Source organism: Rhyacophila brunnea, unplaced genomic scaffold, assembly GCF_057557595.1.
Source record: "Rhyacophila brunnea isolate RB1 unplaced genomic scaffold, BYU_Rbru_1.0 scaffold_2, whole genome shotgun sequence".
In the NCBI taxonomy this organism is placed as follows: Eukaryota; Metazoa; Arthropoda; class Insecta; order Trichoptera; family Rhyacophilidae; genus Rhyacophila; species Rhyacophila brunnea.
The window spans coordinates 39,372,203-39,395,283 of NW_028232859.1; the positions used below are offsets into that span (position 1 = coordinate 39,372,203).

General features: G+C 31.8%; 1 protein-coding gene across 1 annotated transcript in view; it reads left to right on the forward strand.

Moving 5' to 3' along the window:
* Positions 1–23,081, forward strand: part of bgm (acyl-CoA synthetase bubblegum family member 1) — a 55,118-nt gene that overhangs the window by 26,465 nt on the left and 5,572 nt on the right. Inside the window, exons 2-10 of the mRNA XM_085947449.1 lie at positions 12,617–12,713; positions 13,924–13,999; positions 14,809–15,013; positions 16,309–16,443; positions 18,337–18,538; positions 19,265–19,366; positions 20,144–20,290; positions 21,651–21,760; positions 21,842–21,982. Coding sequence (XP_085803575.1) covers positions 12,633–12,713; positions 13,924–13,999; positions 14,809–15,013; positions 16,309–16,443; positions 18,337–18,538; positions 19,265–19,366; positions 20,144–20,290; positions 21,651–21,760; positions 21,842–21,982 — 1,199 coding nt within the window. The 5' untranslated portion in view covers positions 12,617–12,632. The remainder of the gene's footprint in view (positions 1–12,616; positions 12,714–13,923; positions 14,000–14,808; positions 15,014–16,308; positions 16,444–18,336; positions 18,539–19,264; positions 19,367–20,143; positions 20,291–21,650; positions 21,761–21,841; positions 21,983–23,081) is intronic.

Sequence of the window (23,081 nt, forward strand, 5' to 3'; positions counted from 1 at the left end):
TAATAATGGTGTATGTTCCCTATGATTACCATATTATGTAATTTCAGCTTCAATTATGCGGTTGATAACTTTATAGCGTTTGACTTATATATATAGCGGAGATAAAACGTAGTTTCTATTATTGCAATGATAAATACGTCGCTGCACAATTATTATTGTTTGTCACTATTTACGGTATTTGCACCTACGTGAGTTGTACCTAAGTATTTTTTACCAAATGCATGCAAAAAGAAGAACTTTGATTGTAGGTGCATTATTATCTGACGTATCTGTCAGATGACAAAAGTAGCATGCGTATCTAATATTATTATAAAGTTTTCTTTAGGTTCAGAGTCCTAAAGTCGAGGTCAGCGATCACTATGTGGCTTTTAAATGCCTCTCACAGTAATAAAATGGCTAGTTAATGCGGATAATTTGGAAAATGAGTTACCTATGCAATATAATAATATGTAATTTAAAATAATTTCTGAGACGATTTTAAATGAAATTCTACTGAAATCTACTTACACGTATATAGTTCAAATCCTGTTATTATATAACGATTAAATAGGGTTGATACTTTATTGTGAAATAACGTTAGTAAGTAAATGAACCCTTCACAAGACTCCATAAATTTACATGGAATTACCTATGTGAGTACATATTATTTCGTCTCTGTTCTGGCAGAACACACTAACTGGAGAATACTAGTTTTGAGTAGTTTGACTTTGAAGTTGTTAAAATGTTTGAAATAATGGTCTATCATGTGAGTTTATTAATAAATCGTAAAAAAAATGGCTTCAAAATAAAGACTGTTTATTTATTAAGAAGGTTTCCAGACGGTAAAGTATGAAAAAAGGAACATTTTAGTCCTAACTCAATATGTAATTTTTTCGAATTAGTGTTTTCTGCCAGAACAGTGACGTTATTATGTCTGGAATAAAGTGTCTACAAAAATGATAGTTATAATCTCGGTCAGAATTTTCATTTCCGAAATTGCGGGATTGGAATGATCGAAACATTAAATCTTCCAAAGTAAAAATATTTGTAGATAGATACACAACAAAATAAGTAATTATATCCATAAAATATCTATAAACGTCATGTTTTTGTTATGATTGAAGAAGGAAAAGGTTTTATTCAATTTTCAATCTTGAAAATCCCGAAAAAATAAATGTGTTGTGATGAAAATGTATAATGTCTATTATTTTTTACAATACAAAGAGAAGATCAAGAATTAGAGCAATCGTCCATCTTAACGGTATAGTAAACAACATCCTGCCATAGATATTAAATTAAACTATTACATTTTTTCGATATATTTCGGTAGGTAACAGGAATCATGTCTGGAAACTTATACGTATGTAGTTTGCCATATCACACTTCACCGTGAAATTTTGTATCGGAAATATATGGCCGTATATTAAAGACCGTCCAACCTCTTTGGATCGTATAGTACTGACATAAAATTCATGTCTAAATAAAACGCAGTTATTGTCGGTTTACACTTTACAGTTTATAGGAAGCCAGCAGCAAACAAATTTTGAAAATAGCCGATATACTGGATTATTTGTTTGGTTAGGTTAGGTTGGGTTAGGTCTTCATTCTTGAATTCATGAATTTTGCCAAAATTAGCTCTGAAAATTGAATTAATGTTCATATTGAATCTAATAAAATTGGAGATCGTTTAGTATACGGTCATCTCTTTCCGATAAGAAATCTAACGGCAAACTGTACCACGGTGAAATGTTTTATGTAAAATTTACATGTAGGAACCAACAGAAACAAGCCATTAAAAAAAACACGTGGAAATTTATACTGGCATCCCGGGATCCTGAAATTGTATACTACCCAAATCAATACGATTTTTTTTTTCATTTGTAATTATAATAATTGCAATGACATTGAATAATAGACTAATAGAATAAGGACTATGATTTAGCAAAAATAAAACCACTTATTATTATTAGTGGAATTTTGCGCGCGTATACTTACGTTATTATAATAACTACGAAATGATTGTCATGCAAATCAAAAAAGAGTTCACATTATCGTAGATCAGTAGATAAAACATGTATATCTTTTCCGCTACCGTTCACGTTCGTTCACCCAAACCACATCATTTTTTGATAAAACGGTTTAATAAATCGGAAATTGGAAAAATACTTACCTAACAGTTGTATAATGAGAAAATGTTTTTTAATATAGGTACATATTATAATATAGGCCCAAATGCTACTGTTTTTCCTAACAATCACTGAATCCAGCTCATTTTTACCACGTTTTTCTTAGCTCGTATTCTTGTTTGTCCGGTGGTTGTTTATCTAGTACAAATCTTGCAATCGATTTTTAACTAACTTCCCGACTAGCTAGACATTTGAAACTTTTAGAATATATCAGAACACGATGCCAATGCATTCTTTTAATACTTTTTTAGCCATCTTTTAGTAGAATTGAATTCATTTTCAGTTAATTCTGTTTTGTATGAAAAGTTATTTCGGAAGAAATCCGTAATACAATCCACTATTATTGGTTGCTAAGGGGGTGGTCCTAGCTACTAAATTATTAATATATACGTGCGTTACTATGGAAATCAAAATGAAATTTCAGCATTCTATATTTGTTTGTTGCAAAATAGCAAAAAAATGATTTGTTGACAATTGCCTTATTTGTCTTAAATTATTAATACATAGAATTGTCAAGTGTATATGATTCAACAGAAAATTTAAAAACGTGGTATATAAAAATTTCTTTTTATCTTGTAATTATTTTATTAGGAATTTGGAATTAACGTTTGTATGCTTTGTATAAAAAATATCATATTATTGTCAACAAATAAATATACTTTAAAGAAGGCAGTAAGTATGTAACTATTTAGTAAAATTAATACAACCATTCGCAATTTTATCTCACTGTTCGGTCATTTTTATCGAATGGACAAAATCTCACTATAATACTTCTTAGATAATATTATAATAAGAATGTGCTACATACTATCTATAAAAGTGTAAATTTATATTACGCCAGTGCACACAATTGTTACCTTTTTTTAAATTTCAGTTGTTTTTTCTAGTACCGGAATATAAGCAATAGCAATAAATCCCTTACAAGCATAGGTTTAACATCTGATATAATTAAACGAATCACATAATGAATTGCGTTTTTGCCGACATTGAGCTGTCATTATTGCATTACCGTAGATAATCAAAATAATCATTATTCATTTCAGTAATCATTATCATTCGCAGGCATAAATTATTCAAAAAAATCTAACGACCACAAGACAGAATTACTTTTATTGCTTAAATTATTTAGTAGTAAAAAATGTCAACAATAAAATATATAATTAGGAACACGTCGTGAGATTCTTCTATTGTTGCATTTTAAGAAATAATTTTATCAGATTATCTCAAATTACAATCTTTTTACTTACCCAATTTAAATATTTATCTTTTTTGTAATGATTATAATCTTTTTTTGTATTTAGTGTTCATTGATAATTTCTTCACATTTCTACACGTAGACAATCGGCTTCCAACCCATGGATCAGGATTCAGGACCACTAAAGAGTTTGCAAGATATTTCCTAGGAGGTGAGGTCAGTGACGTTTCTAGACAAAATGCCGCCAAAATGTCGCCCCATTCTTTAATATAGTATTTTGTATCATCCGTGCACGGTGTCGTTTATTGTCACCACGGACGTCGAAGGGCGACGGAAGTTAACTAGACATCGCGAACTCGACAAACAAATTACAGTCCTGTTAAACCTTTTATGTTGATTAATACATTTTGTTTCCAACCAGTGAGCTGAATTTTTTAATGGAAAAATATTTTCGTTTTACTAAGTTTAGGTAGCTATTTCTATATATACCAAATGATTCTCCTCGATTTTCCGCCCTTCGAGTAACTGGTGCCCCCAAACGACGCTCAATCTGCCTACCCCCACTGGAAATTGACGTGTGTATTTATGTGACATTCGTAAGGAAATCACTTTTATCGTCATGTAGTGCAGAAGCCGAATTTCATGTCTCGAGATATCGACACCCGATTAACTTCGTCGACCGAAAATCAGAAATTCCACTGAAATTAGGAGACAGTTTCAGTATAAAATTAATAGAAATTCTACGAACAATATATCCACAAACAAAAACAATCTGTTACAGATGGCAAAGATAAAAATAATCTTCAACATACAAGACTAGATAAAGTGCGATCTTTGTCAGCAAACAAACAGAATCAAATAAAGTGAGTAAAATTGTGATAATAATTGATAATCAACATGAACAAAACAATCGAATGAAAGTAAATTTAATGATCGCGAATTCAACTGTAAAGTTACAAAGTCAGAATAAATATTATTATTATTGATAATCCACATACTATTATATATTTTATGATTATTTATAAGATTTCATGTTATACACTTTTTTATAATAAAATTCGATGTTTTTAAAATAAATATAAAAAAACATTAGAACTATGAATTCTGTGGTTACATGGTTAAACTTTATTTAAGGCCAATGTGTGTAAAGAATAACATTGTGTTCTTTTTTGTATATCATACATAGACTGTCACATAATAAAATAAATACATATTTTAATTTGTAGAAATAAATCATTTTTAACTCTAACTAAAATTACTATAACACAACAAATAATGTAAAAGAAATTTAAAAAAAGATACACCGATTAACTTCTAAGCAAGAGTATTTTGAAAACTATGATTTATTTCAAAACCGATTATCTCAACTGCAACCAAACTGACTTGACCACTTTTTACCCCGAAACCACAGAACTATTCAAAAATATTTTATATAGGTACATCAAAGAAAACTTAATAAACATAATTAACAATTCACATGTTGTAACGTATTTCTTTACTTCTTGTTAATGTTTTAAGAGACGTATTTATTAATTAAAACACTTTAAAATGTAAATTACATATATTTACAAAAAAATGTCCCAAATTGCAAACTTTGTAATTTTCCGCTAGTTTGCCCTGGTAGGCGGTGTTTTAACCTTAACCCTACAATGCATGACATTTTATTTTTTGATGAAAAAAATATATGTGTTGTGAATTATGGTAAAAGTCGAGGGAAAAATATTAAAAAAAAAAAATAATAAGTTTTTGTATTTTTTTATTCAAATAAACAATATGATGCCAAATGGCATCTGCATGCAATAAGGTGTAAATTGAAAAATATTTTTTAAAAAAATATGATAATTTTTAAAACAGTTTTTATCTTTAGTAAAACATAGTGCAACTTTGCACTTTTCACACATTGTCCTAGAATACCCACTACATCCTAATCCTTAACATCGAAGTTTCTTATATATGTGCATCGGCCAGTGGAACTTGTTATCTCGTCGTATATCTTCGGGTGGGGCCTATGGATGACTTTGAATTTTTTCGCACTGGTTCAGGAGTCAAAGAATTTCCATTTGGCCGACCTCTTTTAAAATTTGAGTTAGAAGTTGATGCGCAGAGACATTTTGCAACTTTGATGCGAAATTTATATAAACTAAGAAGTGTTTTTTCTTGTTTACCCTTCTCGATCGAAATCCTCTCATATAAAAGCCAAGCATTTACCGACTTCAGATCGAGTAAATGGTAAAAAATTCTCATCGGTCATCTTTTGCTTCTCATTTTGATTTTTTGTTTGCCCAAGAAGCTATCCAGAAGATCGACGCCACCCACGTGGTCATTATATTCAGATATCACGTGGGGGCATTGCACATGAAGTCTTATTTTCTGGATCTTATCAAAGCGAGCTACAGAAGTGAATGGAATCTCACCGGCAAATGTTGATAGCATTGTCACTACTTTATTGTACTTCCAAGCTGTATTGGATATTTCAACACCATCTGGCTACCGACAAATTCATAACTAGTGCCACGAGTTGCCTTTTTAATAACCTTTTCATCTGGAAGCTTACATCATGGAATCCGGTTTTTTCTAACAGTGCCAAGGCTATGTATTTCTTCCTTTTCCAGATAAGTTAATAATTGGATTGACGTATAATAGTTATCGAAATATAGTTGTAAATTTTGATGTCTTGGCATATTTCTGCAGAGTCTCACCACCACATTTGAGCTCGCTCCTAAATCATCTTCAATTGCTGGTCTGGGTAGACTGTGTTCTTGTCCACTATAAATCTCGAATTTGAAAGCAAATCGTTTGAACCCGTATTTCTTTGGTTTCATAGGCATGTATTGTATCATAAAATTTCTAGCTTTGGTCGAACACATTTGTTCATCCACACATAAGTACTTTTCATACGGAATTTGAGTGAATCTTTCATTTAAGTGTGTGATTAACGGTCTGACTTTAAATAGCCTATCGTATGCTGGATCTTCTCTAGGAAGGTGTTTTGTATTGTCTAACCTATTTCCAGTACCCAAAGAAATGTGATCTACGTTTTCTTCATGATCACTCTCGCCTGATTCTAAAGGTCGACAATTTGGCTCAATATCACTGTCACTATCGGAATAATCAAGGCCATCAATGCTTTCTGAAGAGTCCCATCTTTCCAAAATATTATCATTCTCTCTGTTAGTTAATGCGCGTTTTCTGGAATGCAATCTAGAAAAGAAATTAGTATTTGAGAACCAATTCATCACTGAAGTATATTATAGAGTACACAAATAAAAAAGTACGTCAATGCATGATGATGCCAAATGGCATCACAAACATTTTTCCAATTATTTCTATGTATTTGATATTCAGCATAAAAATTATAATAAAATCATAAAGTACATACCTGAATGCATCACGAAATATTTTTTTTATGTTCTTGAATGGACTTTCTTTGGCTAAAAGGTATATTTGAAACAGGCGAATTTCAGGTTCAATCACTTTCGCTTCTGTCAGACATTATTTTAAGAATTGTATTAAGTTGGAGACATCTGTTAATTAACTATACTACTATATAATTAGAACATTTACTAATGAAAAATACTAAAACATTTCAAAAACGAAATCATAGAGGGGGTTATTAATATTTGCATTAAAATATCATGATGCCAAATGGCATCAGTATGCAGTGTAGGGTTAAAGTTAAATAATGACGATGGAAGAGTCTGGTAGATCTCTACCAGTTTTGATACTAGATAATATATCACAGTCTATTATTTCAACTCGAAAGACATTTTGACCGTTCAAAGTATGATTAATTGACAAGAATTATTTACTCATTTCAGATGGTAAAGTCAATTTTCTCCTTTTTTTATGAATCTTGATAGTGTTAGTTTAATAATATGTTTATGAATAGTTTTTTTCCATGATCTAAGCTTTAGACTCCAGTGTTAGGTATGTTATTTTGAGTCGTGATCTCGGGTCAAGCAGACCAAAGTGTTAAAAGATACATCAGTGTTATCGACGGGTGAATGAAGATAACATTGTTATTATAATAGGAAAACAGTACATACAATATCAATGACTTTAAATATTATAATATTATTATATTCTATCACCTTGTAAGACATGGCAACTGGAAACTGAATAACAAATATATTATTATGTACCAACTTAACAGAATGATAGAACTTAATAAAAATATAATATAATTAGGTACAAATGTTCTCTTTATTTTTATATTGCGCGTATGGTAAAAAAAATCTGGATATGCACCGTAAAAAAATATTTTGTATAAATAGTCAGGCCGCGGTATTGAATTGCAAGCTCCGATGGTAGCACAAGTTACTGCTTATATTATAATGCGATGCGGTAACCTAATAGCAGTTTTTCAAAATTTATATATATATATTGATGATCAATGACATTATTAATGGACGACGCACTCAATACAGTAGCTAGCAAGTAAATTCGCATGTATAGGTAGACGTCACGCAATTTCCATTATGCGATATCACGCATCGGGAATTTATAGCAATATGACCTTTATTGCAATGGCGTTCGAGCAGTGTTTCTAATGTCAATGTTCATTTGAGCGAACCCGTTCGAACCGAACCATTCGGCAGACCCAACAAAAAGCATCAGGAATTTATAGCAATATCACCTTTATTGTAATGGCGTTAGAACAGATTATGCCATTCGGCAGGACAATAAAGTGAGTGTCATTTTTTTTCCAGATGATTCGTCCATATTAATGTCATTGATTACAGTGTTTTCAATATGAAATAATAATAATTAACAATTGGTCGAAATTCACAGCCACTTTGGCTATCGGTTGTCAATATTCAGAGTCATTTGAAAGAGAAAACGTGTAGATTGTGTAGAAGATAGATACGTAAATAAATACGATACCTAACTAATTTCACTTAACCTAGCCTAAATAAATACTTTAGATAGAAAAATATATAATATAATGTTTGAGGTTTTCGCGGTTGTTTTTTATTGTTGTAGATTTATGGGTTTCCACCGTGATTCCACTCATCTCAATGGCCTCTGCAACGAGCCCGAAACGTCGAGGAAAGAAGGACACACGGTGGAAACCCAAAAATCTACTACGAGAGAAAAATATATGTAGAATCAGATTTGAAGTAAGTACAATTATTTGGCTACTACTATTCAGGGATTCAGGGCTGAATCGAAATTTTGTGATTGAGTTAATCAGTATTAATACGTCATTTAGGTAATATTGGTCGATAAATTTTCGTATTCCATGGATTGACAAAGTTTTTCCGGGCGGGTGGATGTGATGTTGTAAAAAATATATTCGTGGAAGATAAAACTTCTCATCAAATGAGAGTGTGAATTCAAAATACATAAACAGACATTCTACCTTTATATGGGGAATGGGACGATTTGGCACCGCGAACTGGCCTCCTAGACCCCTTTATATGCTATGAGTTGTTTTGTACTTATTTAATATGTACCAAGTTATTACCTTTACATTATTTTGTTACTTGATTCCCACATAATATATTATGAAGTCTCTCTTTTAAAAAGTTATAGGTAATATTCACTCGAAATTCAAGTAAATCATTTTTTAAATCATTGCTTATAGCAATTTGCTAAACCATAAAGTATTAATATATCAACAGTGTTAACACTGTTAACTTATCAAAATCTTTGCAAGTGTTTTTTCAGTTGTAAGTTGAAACAGGTTTCCTACGTAAGTATTGCGGGTGCATAATACATTCTTATATACATACTCATAATGCATACTCGTGTGCGAAAAAAAAACAATTCTTTGAACTTTAAATTCACTCGTAATCATTGTTTGACGCATAAATGACCTATGGATAACAAATATTTTAATGTCATTAACATTGTCCACAACAATTGTAAACAACACTTTCTTCTTTAGCAATAGTATCCCGTTTACTTGATTTAACATGATGTTTATTAATATTAATATTTTTTTTTCGACCATGTCCGATCCTAATAGGATCATATGGGCCTCCACAGAGTAGAGGTTTGTATTAACAGCTTTTGTTTTTTACGAGAAATGGATGTCAGCCACTTGCTCAACCTATTAGGTCCATACCCTGACTCACACAGAAATTGAAAAACAATATGTGTACTTGCCAGACCCAGGATTCGAACCTGAGACCCACGGCGTGATAGTCCAACGCTTAAACCACGCGGCCACCGTGGGTGTAATATTAATATACTTAATCCTAATTAAGTTGTTATTTAACATCCCTATCTGCTAGATAGGGATGTACATATCTAGATCAGGGTTGGCGAACCTTTTTACATACGCGTGCCAAAATTCCCCAAATATTATTTTTTGAGTATCTGACGTGCCGAGCAGTTTTTCAGGGGATAAAATAGTTTTTAAAAATTACATTAAAAATGACAATGTTCTAGATACTCATACCAACTTTCTCACTTTTTTTCAATTACGTCATACATTATTTCGGTCCACCAATTTTGGAACTGTCTGCCAGAATTACTACTACCAGTTTCACATTTTTGTTTTTTATTTGGTCACTTTTTGTGGGTAGAAATGAAATTATTTGTTAATATAATAATTAGTTTGGTAATTTATTTACGCACAAATTGACACCAGAATTGCTCCGATCAGATGAGGCATTCTCTCGCTACAGTAGTCTCGAGCATTTGTAAAGCGATCAAAATCAGAGGTTTTCGGCACGGCATTCCCCGCCGCCTGATGAGGTTAGTACAATGACATTATATGTGACGCATAAAGTCTAAGGACCGACCTCTGCAAATATATATTTAAATTAAACGTAATGCTTATTCTTGAAGAGTATTTGCCTGCTATTTTTTATACAATGCGATCTGTCATTTATTATTATTATAGGTATTTTATTCTCTTCAAACGCGTGCCATAGGTTCGCAACCACACATCTAGATAGTATCTAGATGTCTGAAACTCCATAGTAATTAACGATGTGCCCAGAAACTATAATTATGATTACACTGCGATCGCATACACTTGTTTTTTTCTTTATCATATTATTACGTTTTTATCCTCACGTGTTTTACTCGACAGGAATATCTTACACACCACGCTGTGTTACTCTTAGTTTCAATGTTAAGGGTAAATACTTGAAGACTTATCAACTTATCATACATCCCAATACTTATTAGGGTCACAGAATCCGTTCTCGGGTCAAAATTATGATAGACGACTTGATGATTTGGTCCGTGATATAATACATGATAAATAATTAAAATATGCGGTCACTAACCTAACTTAGGTACATTTTTTTATGGTCAGCTCAACAGTCAACGACAATAAACTTCACGGTGATTGCATGCGATTAAACTCAAAAATAATTTTACTCGTTTATGGAACCAATGAATAGGTAGAACCATGGGGCTCATGGCCACCCCCGTGGACTTATTCAAACCATCGTTACGGATCGTTGTCTAATTGTGAGAAAAGTTTGATGATGACAATGACAATAAATAATAAATTGTCCTTCGTTTCTCAAGATAATTTATCAAAATTGATTAAGCTGCACTTATTCTATCTTAGTTTAACCGAAATTTAGTAAAATGGTGTACTTTCGTTAATTATTTCCGGTGTAATTTTGTTCGGGGTTGAATAGCATAATTAATATACACAAAATATACCCGCGCATATATGTATAATTTTAGAAGTTTGGAATGAATGTGTTTTAGACAATCAGAATACTTACATTTTAACGACAAAGGGGTTGGACACCGCTGCTTTATAATATCGTACCGTTGGTAGATAATTTTAAATCATAATATTGTATTATTTACATAGGTATGTATTTTTTGTGAATTGTGAAACGAATGCCCCGCCCCTCTGATAAATTTCCGGTGCTTTAAAAGCTTGAGTAGGCAATTAAATATACCTACTCTTAACTATGCAATTCAAATATAAATGCAATGTTGTACATATTGTGCAGGTATTAGCTACATATTAATAAATCGAATTAATTATTGTCAACCAAAAAATGTATTTTTTGTCTGAATTATGACATGAAAATATTCACATTCAATTGATCAATTATTATTAAATTAATGTTTACAACTCCACTCAGTAAAATAAATCTACATTAATTCACATATCTTTTTTATTTGTGGATACGTAGAGTAGGTACCTATACGCTTGATAACTTTGAACTTTTAACTACACTGATACATTTTGTGTATAATACACACAGCATAAAATTAGATCAAATGATATTCACCTCTATCAATATTTGTAGTCATAAATAAATACTACTTTCGAAGTCCTCTTAAACGTGATGTATGAGCGCGTTACTCAGGATACTGAGAATATAACTGGACACCACGAATGTGGATTTCGCAAAAAACAGCGCAACAAGAGACCAAATTTTTACCTTACGACAAATTTTAGAAAAATAAAACTATAACTAAAAAAGGTATAGTATCCCGACCCACCATATGTTTATAGATTTCAAGGCCGCATATGATACTGTAAACAGAAACAAATTATAAGACGTCATGAGGGAGCTAAACGTACCACACAAACTCATGAATATGGTCAAATTAAGCAGGCCAAGGGTTGGACTAAGTGTGCGGGTTCAAAATACATTATCATCACCTCTACTTACAACAAACAGTCTTAGACAGGGCCGACAGGGGGAAGCACGTGCCAGTCTTGAATTTAACGTGACCTTTGAAAAAATTATGCGTGATGCAAAATTGGAAGTCAATGGCATAATACTTCATAAATCAATATAACTATTGGCATATGAAGATGCAGAGACTACGCTGGATCGGCCATATGCATTGAATGCCGGAGGATATACCGGTGGGTCGGGTTATGTACGCATCCCCCGATGGTAAGAAAAGACCTGGACGGCCGAAATTTTGGACTGCACCACGGAAGATTTAAAAATGCTCGGTCAAGCAACTGAAGAGTGTCTGTGCTGGATCTTCCAGGATGGAGGAAATTTTTGAAGGAGGCCAAGACCCGCCAAGCGTTGTAGTGCCATAAATAATGAATAATAAATAAATAGATAATAAATGTAAAAAATATATTTTTAAAATATATTATATAGCTGGAGTGCAAAGTTATGAAGTGGCAACCTATACTGAAATACAAATTACAAGTTTCACGTAAAATTTAAAATACAATTTCCAACAAGTATTTTCGGTATGTAGATGTACCTACCAACATAATGTTGTATTATGGTATCAATAATATGTATACTATTGTTTACGATAACTTACTTATCTTTGATTATTTCTTTGTTTCCAGATTTTAAGAACTTCAGATGGATACTCTCGTTGACCATCCTCCGACCCTAACAAATGGTTATCATAATGGACACGTCGAGACCACCGTTATTACGAAGGTAAATGCCATGAAATCTATAAATTAATTTACCTATCACAAACAGGTACTTGGTATACTACCCTCCACGTAGCCTTGCAATTTGGAATAGTTTACTTTGAATTAGGTATTTTGAATGTATTTGATGGAATCAGCCAATCAGGCGCTTGGCAATTACTAAAATGTACACTAATACGGAGTGCGTATTATAACACACAATTATTAATCTTGTCACTGTATACAATAATTGCAAAGTTACGTGGAGGATACTATAGGTACAAGACAAGTACAAGAATAGATACATACATTACACTTTTAATTTTTAAGAAAATGTTAGTGTGTGCTTTATAGTTTTCCAAATCCTTTAATTTCCAATCAAATTTAAATACACAAGCTCAAAGCTATTTTTAAAATCTGTGGTTGCAGGGTAAAAGATTTTATACGCAATTAAGATTTTAATACCAATGTGAATAAAGAATTATGCTCTTTTTATGTATCATAGATTTTGTAAGCAAAATAAATCGATATTTTAATTTGTAGAAATAGCTTAAATTGAGACAATCATTTTTAACTCTATAAAATTACCTATTCAAAACATTGAATATAATTATTAAACACAATATTAAAAAAAATATACATAAATAATGTAAAAGAAATAAAGAAAGACACACCAATTAACTTCTAAGCAATAGTATTTTGAATACTGATTATCTTAAACCAAAACCCTGAAACCACAGAAATAAAAACAACGAAATAAGGTTCAAATATCACTGTGTGCCACTTGTTTTACATTGTAAAAATTAATTAATTTACAATTTGTATATTTCCATTTCGGTTAACACATAAACAGGCTTCGTTTTTTTATGGATGGTTCCTCAAAAAAAGCCTGTTACATCAAAGTCTGCCAACCAATGTGTAATGTGTTACATAATATCCTAGTAATAATAATTAATGATTGATAGATAAATAATATTCTTGAATATACGGTGATATTAGTTCTTATATTATTTAATAATATAAGGTTTGTACTATCCAATACTTTGTTAAGTAGTACGTACGTCATTACTAAAACTAAATCCATCAAACGACCATGATAGTTGAAGGAAAAACTTTCATTCATAGGTGTATTGTAATGAAAAATATCTTCAACAAAAGTCTCAATGTCTAAAAAGGGAATTGACCTCGACATTTTGATGACTTTGTGTTCAATATGAATTGTTTCTTTTTTTCAGGATGTTCATGATATGAAAATCAAAGATAGTCCAGAATCAGTGCATCAAACAGAAGAAGTCATATCCCGCCTAAATGGTAAGGTTCATTTTGATACAATTATTTATTGGCCAGTGTATTGTCTCCTTTAAAATATTGAATATTAATTTAAGTTTACAGCCAACTAAGTGTGTGCCTTTAGTGCAAGTGGCCTTCTCTTTATCCCAAATAAAGCAGCAACAATAAAGTAAATATAAAACGGTGGAAAAAATCCCTAGAATTTAAATATAACTTAATTTTCCGCGTCAGTTTTCCGTTAAGAGCGTACATAAGTGAAACGGCAAATAATTTTCAACACTAAGTGGGACGAAATTTCGGCCGCGTTGAGGCGCGTTGCCATTCGGAGAGGGATAGTTCGCACGTCAATTTCTTTTGTGATGGAGTCGGATGAATATATTCTTAAATCGTGTAAAGATGACTTAAAAACGTCCCGCATGTGCTTGAAAAAGAAAACATGTCAATGAATATACTAGTATTATTAGTATTATTACGAATATAATAATAAACATAACATAAAAAGGAAGCATGTTGAATTTTTATGACAAATTATATTTCGTTCGGTTCGCGTCATTTGCACCCGCGACCCGCAATCCGCGCATCGCCTAGTTACGATCTTTTTAGACCATGCCTCAGCTGAGGTATATAGCCGTAACTGTGAAGCAAAGATTAGAAATCTCGCTTTTTGATTCATTGTTAAACTCGAATCCCAGGCTGGATAAAATCCACGTGTTTTTTCAAATCATTAGTTTTCAACATCACCTTGGAGTCAAAATATCAAACAGGTTGAAGGTCTGAAAAGCTTGAAAGTAGGCTTGATTTTACAGTCCACATTTTGTTTTTGTTCACAGGACCAAACCAAGTACTCCCCGCTACCGAATATTGCACCACTTCTCCAAACGGAAGAGTCAAACTCCGAATCGGAAAAGAAGGAATATCTGCAGAGACCCCCATATCAATTCCTTCACTGCTCAATCGAACCGTTGCACGATATCCAGATAAAATTGCGCTAGCTACAAAGAAGGAAGATGGCACCTGGGATAAAGTTACATTCAAGTACTAAGAATGTTATTTTTATATCGTCTTTAACATATCATTATTGATATCATCAAGGCGTACCAAGAATTGCGAAATTCCAAATTACAAATCCCTCCCAGCCCGATGTTAGAAAAAGACCTGATTTTATAAAACTATATTGATTTTTATGTACATACGTGTGTTTTTATGTAGGTACGTCATTTATACAATTATCCAAATGATCTTAGTCAATATAACTGAAACCTTTTTATTTTGAGTGTAAATAATATAATTAACTACTATTAATAGCGAAGTCAAAAAGATTTCTTACGTTATTTGCATTCATTCATATTACAGTTTTTCTATTTCTGCGAAGTCATAAAGCTTTTAATATTCCTAATATGTATTAAATGAAAAATATACACTTATTTCACGAGGCTTCCAGAATTCCATTCTTTTATATTTTTACTTTGAAATGAACCTTCGAATCATTCGTATTTTTATTAAATTCCTTGCCATCCTGGTATTATTATCAGGACAATTTGTTATTAAAACCACGGGAAATCCCTTAGTAGATTGCGAGTAAAATTTTTGAAATGTATCAATGTTAGTTGAGTGAATTCGTATCAGTTAATCATTATAAAAATCTTTAAATTTATTACTTATATAATAATGTCAAATACTAAGTAGACTAAGTACTTGTTGCTGAGACGAAAAATATTTAATCGTCACCGTGAATCACTAGTTTTTAATGAAACGAGTTCAACAAGGTCCATTGCAAAATGTATTTGACCATATAACTGAAGATTATTAACATATCAATGTATCTAGGTACTAAAACATTTGTGATAACACTGATAACTGACAACGATTCAAAAAAGTTGATTATCACCTGCGACAAGATAAAGATGAGGCGATGAACTATATAATTATTGTCCGTAATAAATTATCAATTGAATTTAGAACTATCTAGTCATTTTATATGAGAGTTATTTAAAACATTATTTTTTTTGTATAGATAAATATTTTTTTTCAGCAATAGTGTAACAAAAAATATGTGTCTATACAAATAATAAAGAATGTAACTTGCAAGTAAGAACTCTCTAAAATAGCCACTCAAGTAGCGAAATATTTTGTTAACATATTTATGGACACACCTACCTCTACCTACTACCTAATTTTTACCTACTAAATTTACGTCGCATATAGTTTACAAGAAAGCGAGAGCTTTTTATATTGTCTCTTTACTATCCTAATATTGATGGATAGAATTTAAATCTGGCATAATTTCACAGTACATGTTATTATGTTTATTTCCGATTACTTTTTTCCAGAGAATATCAACAAGACGTCCGGACGTGCGCCAAAGGATTTATTAAACTCGGATTACAGCAGCACCATTCCGTTTGCATTCTTGGATTTAACTCTAAGCAATGGTTTATCTCAGATCTTGCAGCCATCCATGCAGGGTAAAGGATATATTAACAATAAATGATTTAATTAAACAATCTTCTTCTTTCTTACGCTTTAATCCTATGTAGGGGGTATAGCATCATCTTCCATCTAGACCCGCTTCTCTTCAGTATCTAGCGTTTACCACTAAATATCCATCTTTTACGAGGTCAACCATCTTTAAATTTGTCTTCTTTAACAGTTTTCTTTGTCATGCGTGACTCGTCCATCCTATGTAGAGTAGGTATACGCTTTATAACTTTGCACTTATTTGCACTTTTTTGCAGTTTTTACTACACTGATACGTCTCGTTGTCTAATTACCACGCATAAAATTAAATCAAATGCTATTTACTTGTATTAATATTATGTAGTAATACATAAATAGACAGATAATATAATATGTAAAAAAAATATTTTTAGAATATATTGCTTACATCATTTTCATCCTAGAGCCGGAGTGCAAAGTTATGAAGAGGAAATTCTACAATGTACATGCCCCACCTATTCAAAGCAGTTGAAAACTGTATCGTGTGTGTACTAGGGGGGCTATTGCAAAGAATGAAGCTCATTGTAGTATCTCAGTTTCCGCCCAAACTGCGTACCTATTATAATTAATGTGTTCGAAGATACCACGCAGCACATCTTCCTTAAACGAGCCCAGAACTCTTTCCACGATTTTGATTATGCACCGGATTCCCGAGTAATACGTGATATCTGGATAATAAGATAATATTATATTAAATTTCTAATTTCAAAATGAGTCATTTAAAATATTAAACTATTTTTTTATCCAAATGAGCACACAATGTTCAAAAATGTAGCATGATGTATTTATTAATTGCGAAACAATAGATTCTTCAATATTTTTTTATAAAATTATTTTTTTGAAATGTTATTTGTAGGGAGACTTTTTCTGTCAATTGGTTGATTAATTTATTCATCCTATCTGAAATATTATTATGATTGACTGTTGGTAACACTGATAATAAATAGTTATGCAAAATTCAATCTCTTTGGCTCACATTATTTTATATTATCGTCAGGAACTAACTGCCTTTAGATTTTATTGTTTATTTTATAAATGTTTAATAATATAAATCTCAACATCATAAAGCAAAAATTAAACAATCAGAAGAATGGAACAAGAATATTAAACAAATAATATCATAAAACAATTGGGATTAACATAAATATTGCTATTGCATGAGTAAGATTTTAGTACCTATAATATTGTACTATAAAATATGGAATGTATATTCATAATAAATTAATTTTTACTTTACAAATAAAATTATCCAGTGGGTACCTTACTGACGAAGTTTTATCGATAACTTGCTAATGTAATAAAAAACTGGTAGTCTTCATTCTTCTATTTTTTTATTCTGCTCCTATCGTTGGTTAGACACTATACTCACCGTTAGGCCACGCGTATGCGATGACCACTTGTGGTGAGAATGCGTAGATATGGCTGCAGGCCAGGTATTCATAGCTAGACTCAAAGTACGGAGTATCTGGGTATGGGGAATGTATCCGGAGAAGTTTGGAGGTCTGTAATTGAAGCGACGAGAAGTACCTTAGTAGGTGGAGTAAATACAGATTTCAGTAGTATCTGCTAGATTTTGTTCACCCTGTCCTCTTGCACCGTCTTAAAAATCAATAATAAATTATTATGGATATTTTTTGAAATGGAAACCCCCCCCCCATACATTTTTCTGTGTGCGTGCCTGGATACAGTCTATCATTCTATGTGTAAGTGAATCCTAAATTCAATTAAATTATAGAAAAAAGATAGATGGCTCTGTTGGTATAGATAGTCACCTAGTATGGAGACTTTGCCTATGCTTATTAAGTTATTAGTGGAAAAAATAATTAGATATGTATGAGTAATTAGAAAAATATTTCTTTCAGAGGTTTTGTTGCCGGAGTATACACAACAAACACAGCTGAAGCCTGTCATCACGTGCTCAGCAACAGTAGAGCAAATATTGTTGTAGTGGAAGACTCAAAACAGATGGATAAAATTGTATCAATATGGTCTCGTTTACCACATCTCAAGGCGGCTATACAGTGGGACGGAAAAGTTAAAACAAGCCATGAAAAAATTTACACGGTTAGTCAGCCTTTTAAACAATGCTACCTATGTAATACATTTGTGTAAAATGAACGTTCTATTGTCACTATCAGCACGATGCATTATTTCATGAACAACATAGTTTAAAGCAAAGCGCAGTGTGACTATAAATTTAGTAGATCTGACGAGAGAATACGAAAGATGCAATTTAATATTTTTTTAAATTAAAAAAACATCGATTTTTGTGTAAAATAATAATGTGTAAGTAGTTATAACTTGAAATCCTCTTTATACATTGTTTGTAGAACAATCAATGTTTTTTTTAATTAAATATAAAACACGTCATAATTCTTCAAAAATCTCTTTATGATTTCCAAAAATACATTAAATTACATTATAATTATAAAAGGCACAGAAGAGGTTGGGAACCCCAGCAGCCTAATTTGATTCTATAAAATAAAATTCATTACCTGTTCCTTTTCTTCTTCTTCTTGGACTCAAAAACCTTTTACAGGTAGGTCTTGGCTTGATTAACATTTTTGACTTCCATCGGTCACGAACCTGTGCTTTTTACTTTCAACTTCCCAGATCGTCCTCTAGGCAGTCACTGATTTATTCATATTTAAGAGGCTTGAGGATTTTAGCTGTGATTAAATTTTATATTTTTTAGTTAAATTTTTTCAAATTATATAATAAAATTACATAATATTATGTACTTACCTACATTTGTGATTTTTAATGAGATATTCTAATATTTATTTTCAGTGGGAACAACTAATGGCTATAGGTAAAGAAGAACCGGATGAAAAGTTGAATGAAGCTTTAAAATCAGTAGCAATTAACGAATGCTGCATTTTGGTGTACACAGTAAGTACTATTATTTTATTATTGAGTTATTTCGATTTACATATTCATAGTGGCCGCGGACCGGGGTACTGAATAGCGCATTCTGATGATAATGCCTAGGGATTGCAATACCGAATGAAAATACCGACACGGGTATTTCGGTATTTCCTATTGAATACCTGTATTCGTAAAATAATTGGAAAAAAACAGGAGTATCTACCAATAAATATTATATACGTAAAAATCTCTTCAAAATATTAATATTTTATAGCATGTGTCATTACTGGTCACCAAGGACGACATCGCGTAACCTACAAAAAATTACAGTCCTGTTAAGCCTTTTATGTTAATTAATACATTTTGTTTCCACTGTCAATACTGAATATTTATTGGTATTGTCTGATTTTTTAAACCAGTATTTCGGTATCAAAAAATACTGGGATACCGGTCTTGAAATAGCGGTATTGCAATCCCTAGTCTATTTCGCTTAAATTTTCATCGCAAACTTTAGACATAACCGAGTACACAGTTCGTAAATATTAAATTTAATATATTTATTTTACTATTACAAATATTTCTTTATGAAAAAAAAACACTTTCTAATACTTTGAAAAACTTCATTTACGGTGATCTGTATCACAGGTTTTGAAATTCGAGATAGACTGCTCTACAATTGAAATATGTTATTCGGTAACCCGGCCAGCATTTAGTATGGCTGTGATATGTTTACATACTTTATTTTCTTTTTGTTAGTTAGGTATCTTAATGTTAAAATAATAAATAAATTGTCGTTTTCAGTCTGGAACAGTTGGCCAGCCTAAAGCGGTGATGCTGTCTCATGATAACATCTTGTGGGAAGCATTTGCAGTAACGGATAAGCTTAACCTGGATCCTGGAAATGAAGTTATCATTTCGTATCTACCACTAAGCCACATAGCAGCTCAGGTATAGTGATATTAATAATTATTGGCAATTTTGTTCAAATATTTTAGATCCAACTGAAACCAAACAATCAAATAACATCAATTACTAAAAGTGGAATTATTGAAGCTATCCTGCTGGAGACCGACAAGTTTAACGTGAGGCTCCGCTGCATAGCTGCCTCATTACCGGGGAATCTCACGTTAAACTTGTCGATCTCTATCATAAAAGTTGGATGCATTGTATTGTGTAGGTACCCAATGTCTACAAGGTAGAAATAACACGTACCATACTAAATCTTATTTTATCTTTCATCTCTTTCGCATTTGCCGTTCGAAATCATTTAAAAAATATAACCAGCTTAGTATAGGATTCAGATCCTGCTTCAATATCTACATCCCTCACAAAATGCTCTTAACGCATGGCCATATTTACTCTTGAGGTTAAGGATATACGGCACTGCGAACTGCCACGTTCATGCCACACCAGATGTGCATTACATTGTCTATCCGTCATCGCGGTGTGGATAGACAATGCAATTCACATCTAGCACACCAAACCGATCTAGTATCCTTGACAATGTAGTGTGAATGCGAGAGGTTGCAATGCTGCATGTCTCAGCCCTAAGGTGCCAAGACGAATACATATTGGGAGAAAAAAATAATAAGTGTAATTTAAAAAAAAATGCGTGTCTTATCTGAATGGATATAATTAGCCCTTTCTATGGCTCACGATATTACTATGACAGTATCTGACAGGCAGCAGATTTTTAAGGACATACATTGAATGTAGAGCGAAGCTTTACTAAAATCGCTGTAATACACTGATAATCTGTGACTTAGTATTTTATAGTTATTCAAACAGATGTCTCTGTGTGTTTAATCTTTTAGATTATGCAAATTAATCGACAGTGGCTGGTAATGAGTTTAAAGTCGGACAAGATAACTCACGAAATTTGTATGTGCGGCCTGTCGATCACAGCCTTAGAGAGCGAGAAAACTCGCTGAAGGCATAGAATCGGTTATGTAATATATTTTGTGCATAGTAAATATTTCTTTCGTGCCATATGTAATATTATATTTTATTGGAAGTCATACCAGTCGAGCTTCTGGAACACCCCAAATTCATTGGCGTAGAATCAAGGTTTTTAATGGATATTTTCTAATTATTTTTGAGCTCTCAGGACCCCTTCTAAATGGTGGTCATGGGGGCCTTTTTAGTCATATGATACAAGGCGATTAAATATATCTGTGGTTAATACCATTGTTTAATTTAATATTTCGGAAAGAAGTCTGTCATACAATTATTATAAAGTTTCGCTAAATATTTGTTTGAATTATTTATTCAACGCTTTTTCATACTCGTCTCTTTGAATACATTTCAGTTAATGGACATCTATATGACTCTAATGAACGCGGTTACGGTTTACTTCGCAGACAAAGATGCGCTCAAGGGTTCTCTTATTAAAACACTTCTAGAGGTTCAACCAACAAGGTAACATTTTGAACAACATTACTCCAAAAAATGGATTATTGCTCCATGAAAGTGTGTGAATTAATAAACTGATTTTATTAGGTTCCTTGGAGTGCCAAGAGTATGGGAAAAAATTCATGAAAAGATGACATCTATCGGCGCCTCTAATGGCTTCCTGAAACGATCTATTGCAGGATGGGCTAAGCAAAGAAGTTTGAACCATTACGTGGAAAAAATGAAGGGGTAAATTAATAATCTATATAATTATACATTACAACCCAGAATTTTTTTTTATTTTATTACATTACATGCTAATGGTGTTATTTTACTGGCGTGCGATCATCAAACTGCATACGACTCTGGAAACAAAAATAATTACAGTTTCTATTTTCATAAAAACTTAGTAGGTCGCCAAAAATGTGTAATTAAATATCGACAGTGTTTAGGAAAAAGGGCGTAACCCTCAATTTTTCGAAAAGTGCTTTTATTAGATATTAACAATGTATAAAACTAAATACACGTTCTGTAAAAAGGAAGTAGGCCGCAAATGCCGAATTTTAATTGAGCTTTAATTAAGTTTTAATTTAAGGAAAAAAGCATTTACCCATAATTTTATTGACTTTTCTGTAATAACTTCTTAAATTATTAGATCGAAAAGATATTACACCAAATCATCAATCATCATGCATCCAATATCTGTGCCTATTTTTTTTTTAAATTGAACCAAAATCATTCAAAACACGTTTTTTGCCCTTCCTGTAAAATTTGTTTTGTGAGGCTTACGCCCTTTTTCCTAAACACAGTTGATATCTTCTACATGTAAAAAGAGTAAATCTACATTACACATTTGCCAATATCTCTAAAAGTACTTTTTTGGAGGTGATCATTTTTTATACTAATCATCTCCTCTTCTTATGGGTATAACTTCTAACCAAAGTACAACTGTAAATTGTTGTTTGTATACCAGTAAAAAATAAAATTTTTGAATAGTTTTTTTTGGGAAAAAATAACATTTATATTGACATAACATTTTACGAGAATAGATACTGCTGTTTTTGTTTCCAACGTTTTTTTTTGTTTTGTTATTTATTCAATTAAATCTGCTTGAATTAAAATAAATTTATAAGTATTAATAATAAAATAATTGTTACAAAATCAAAACGATACGATTAGTAGTGGCATTACAACGCATATGCCTACAATGTGATTTCCATTTGATAACATTGATTCAATATTGATAATTATCAATTGCATAGAAAAATTGAAATTTCCTGCTACGATCGCTTGCAATCATCGTACAAATAAAATCACTGCCATTTGAATACCCAAATTAAATTCGGTT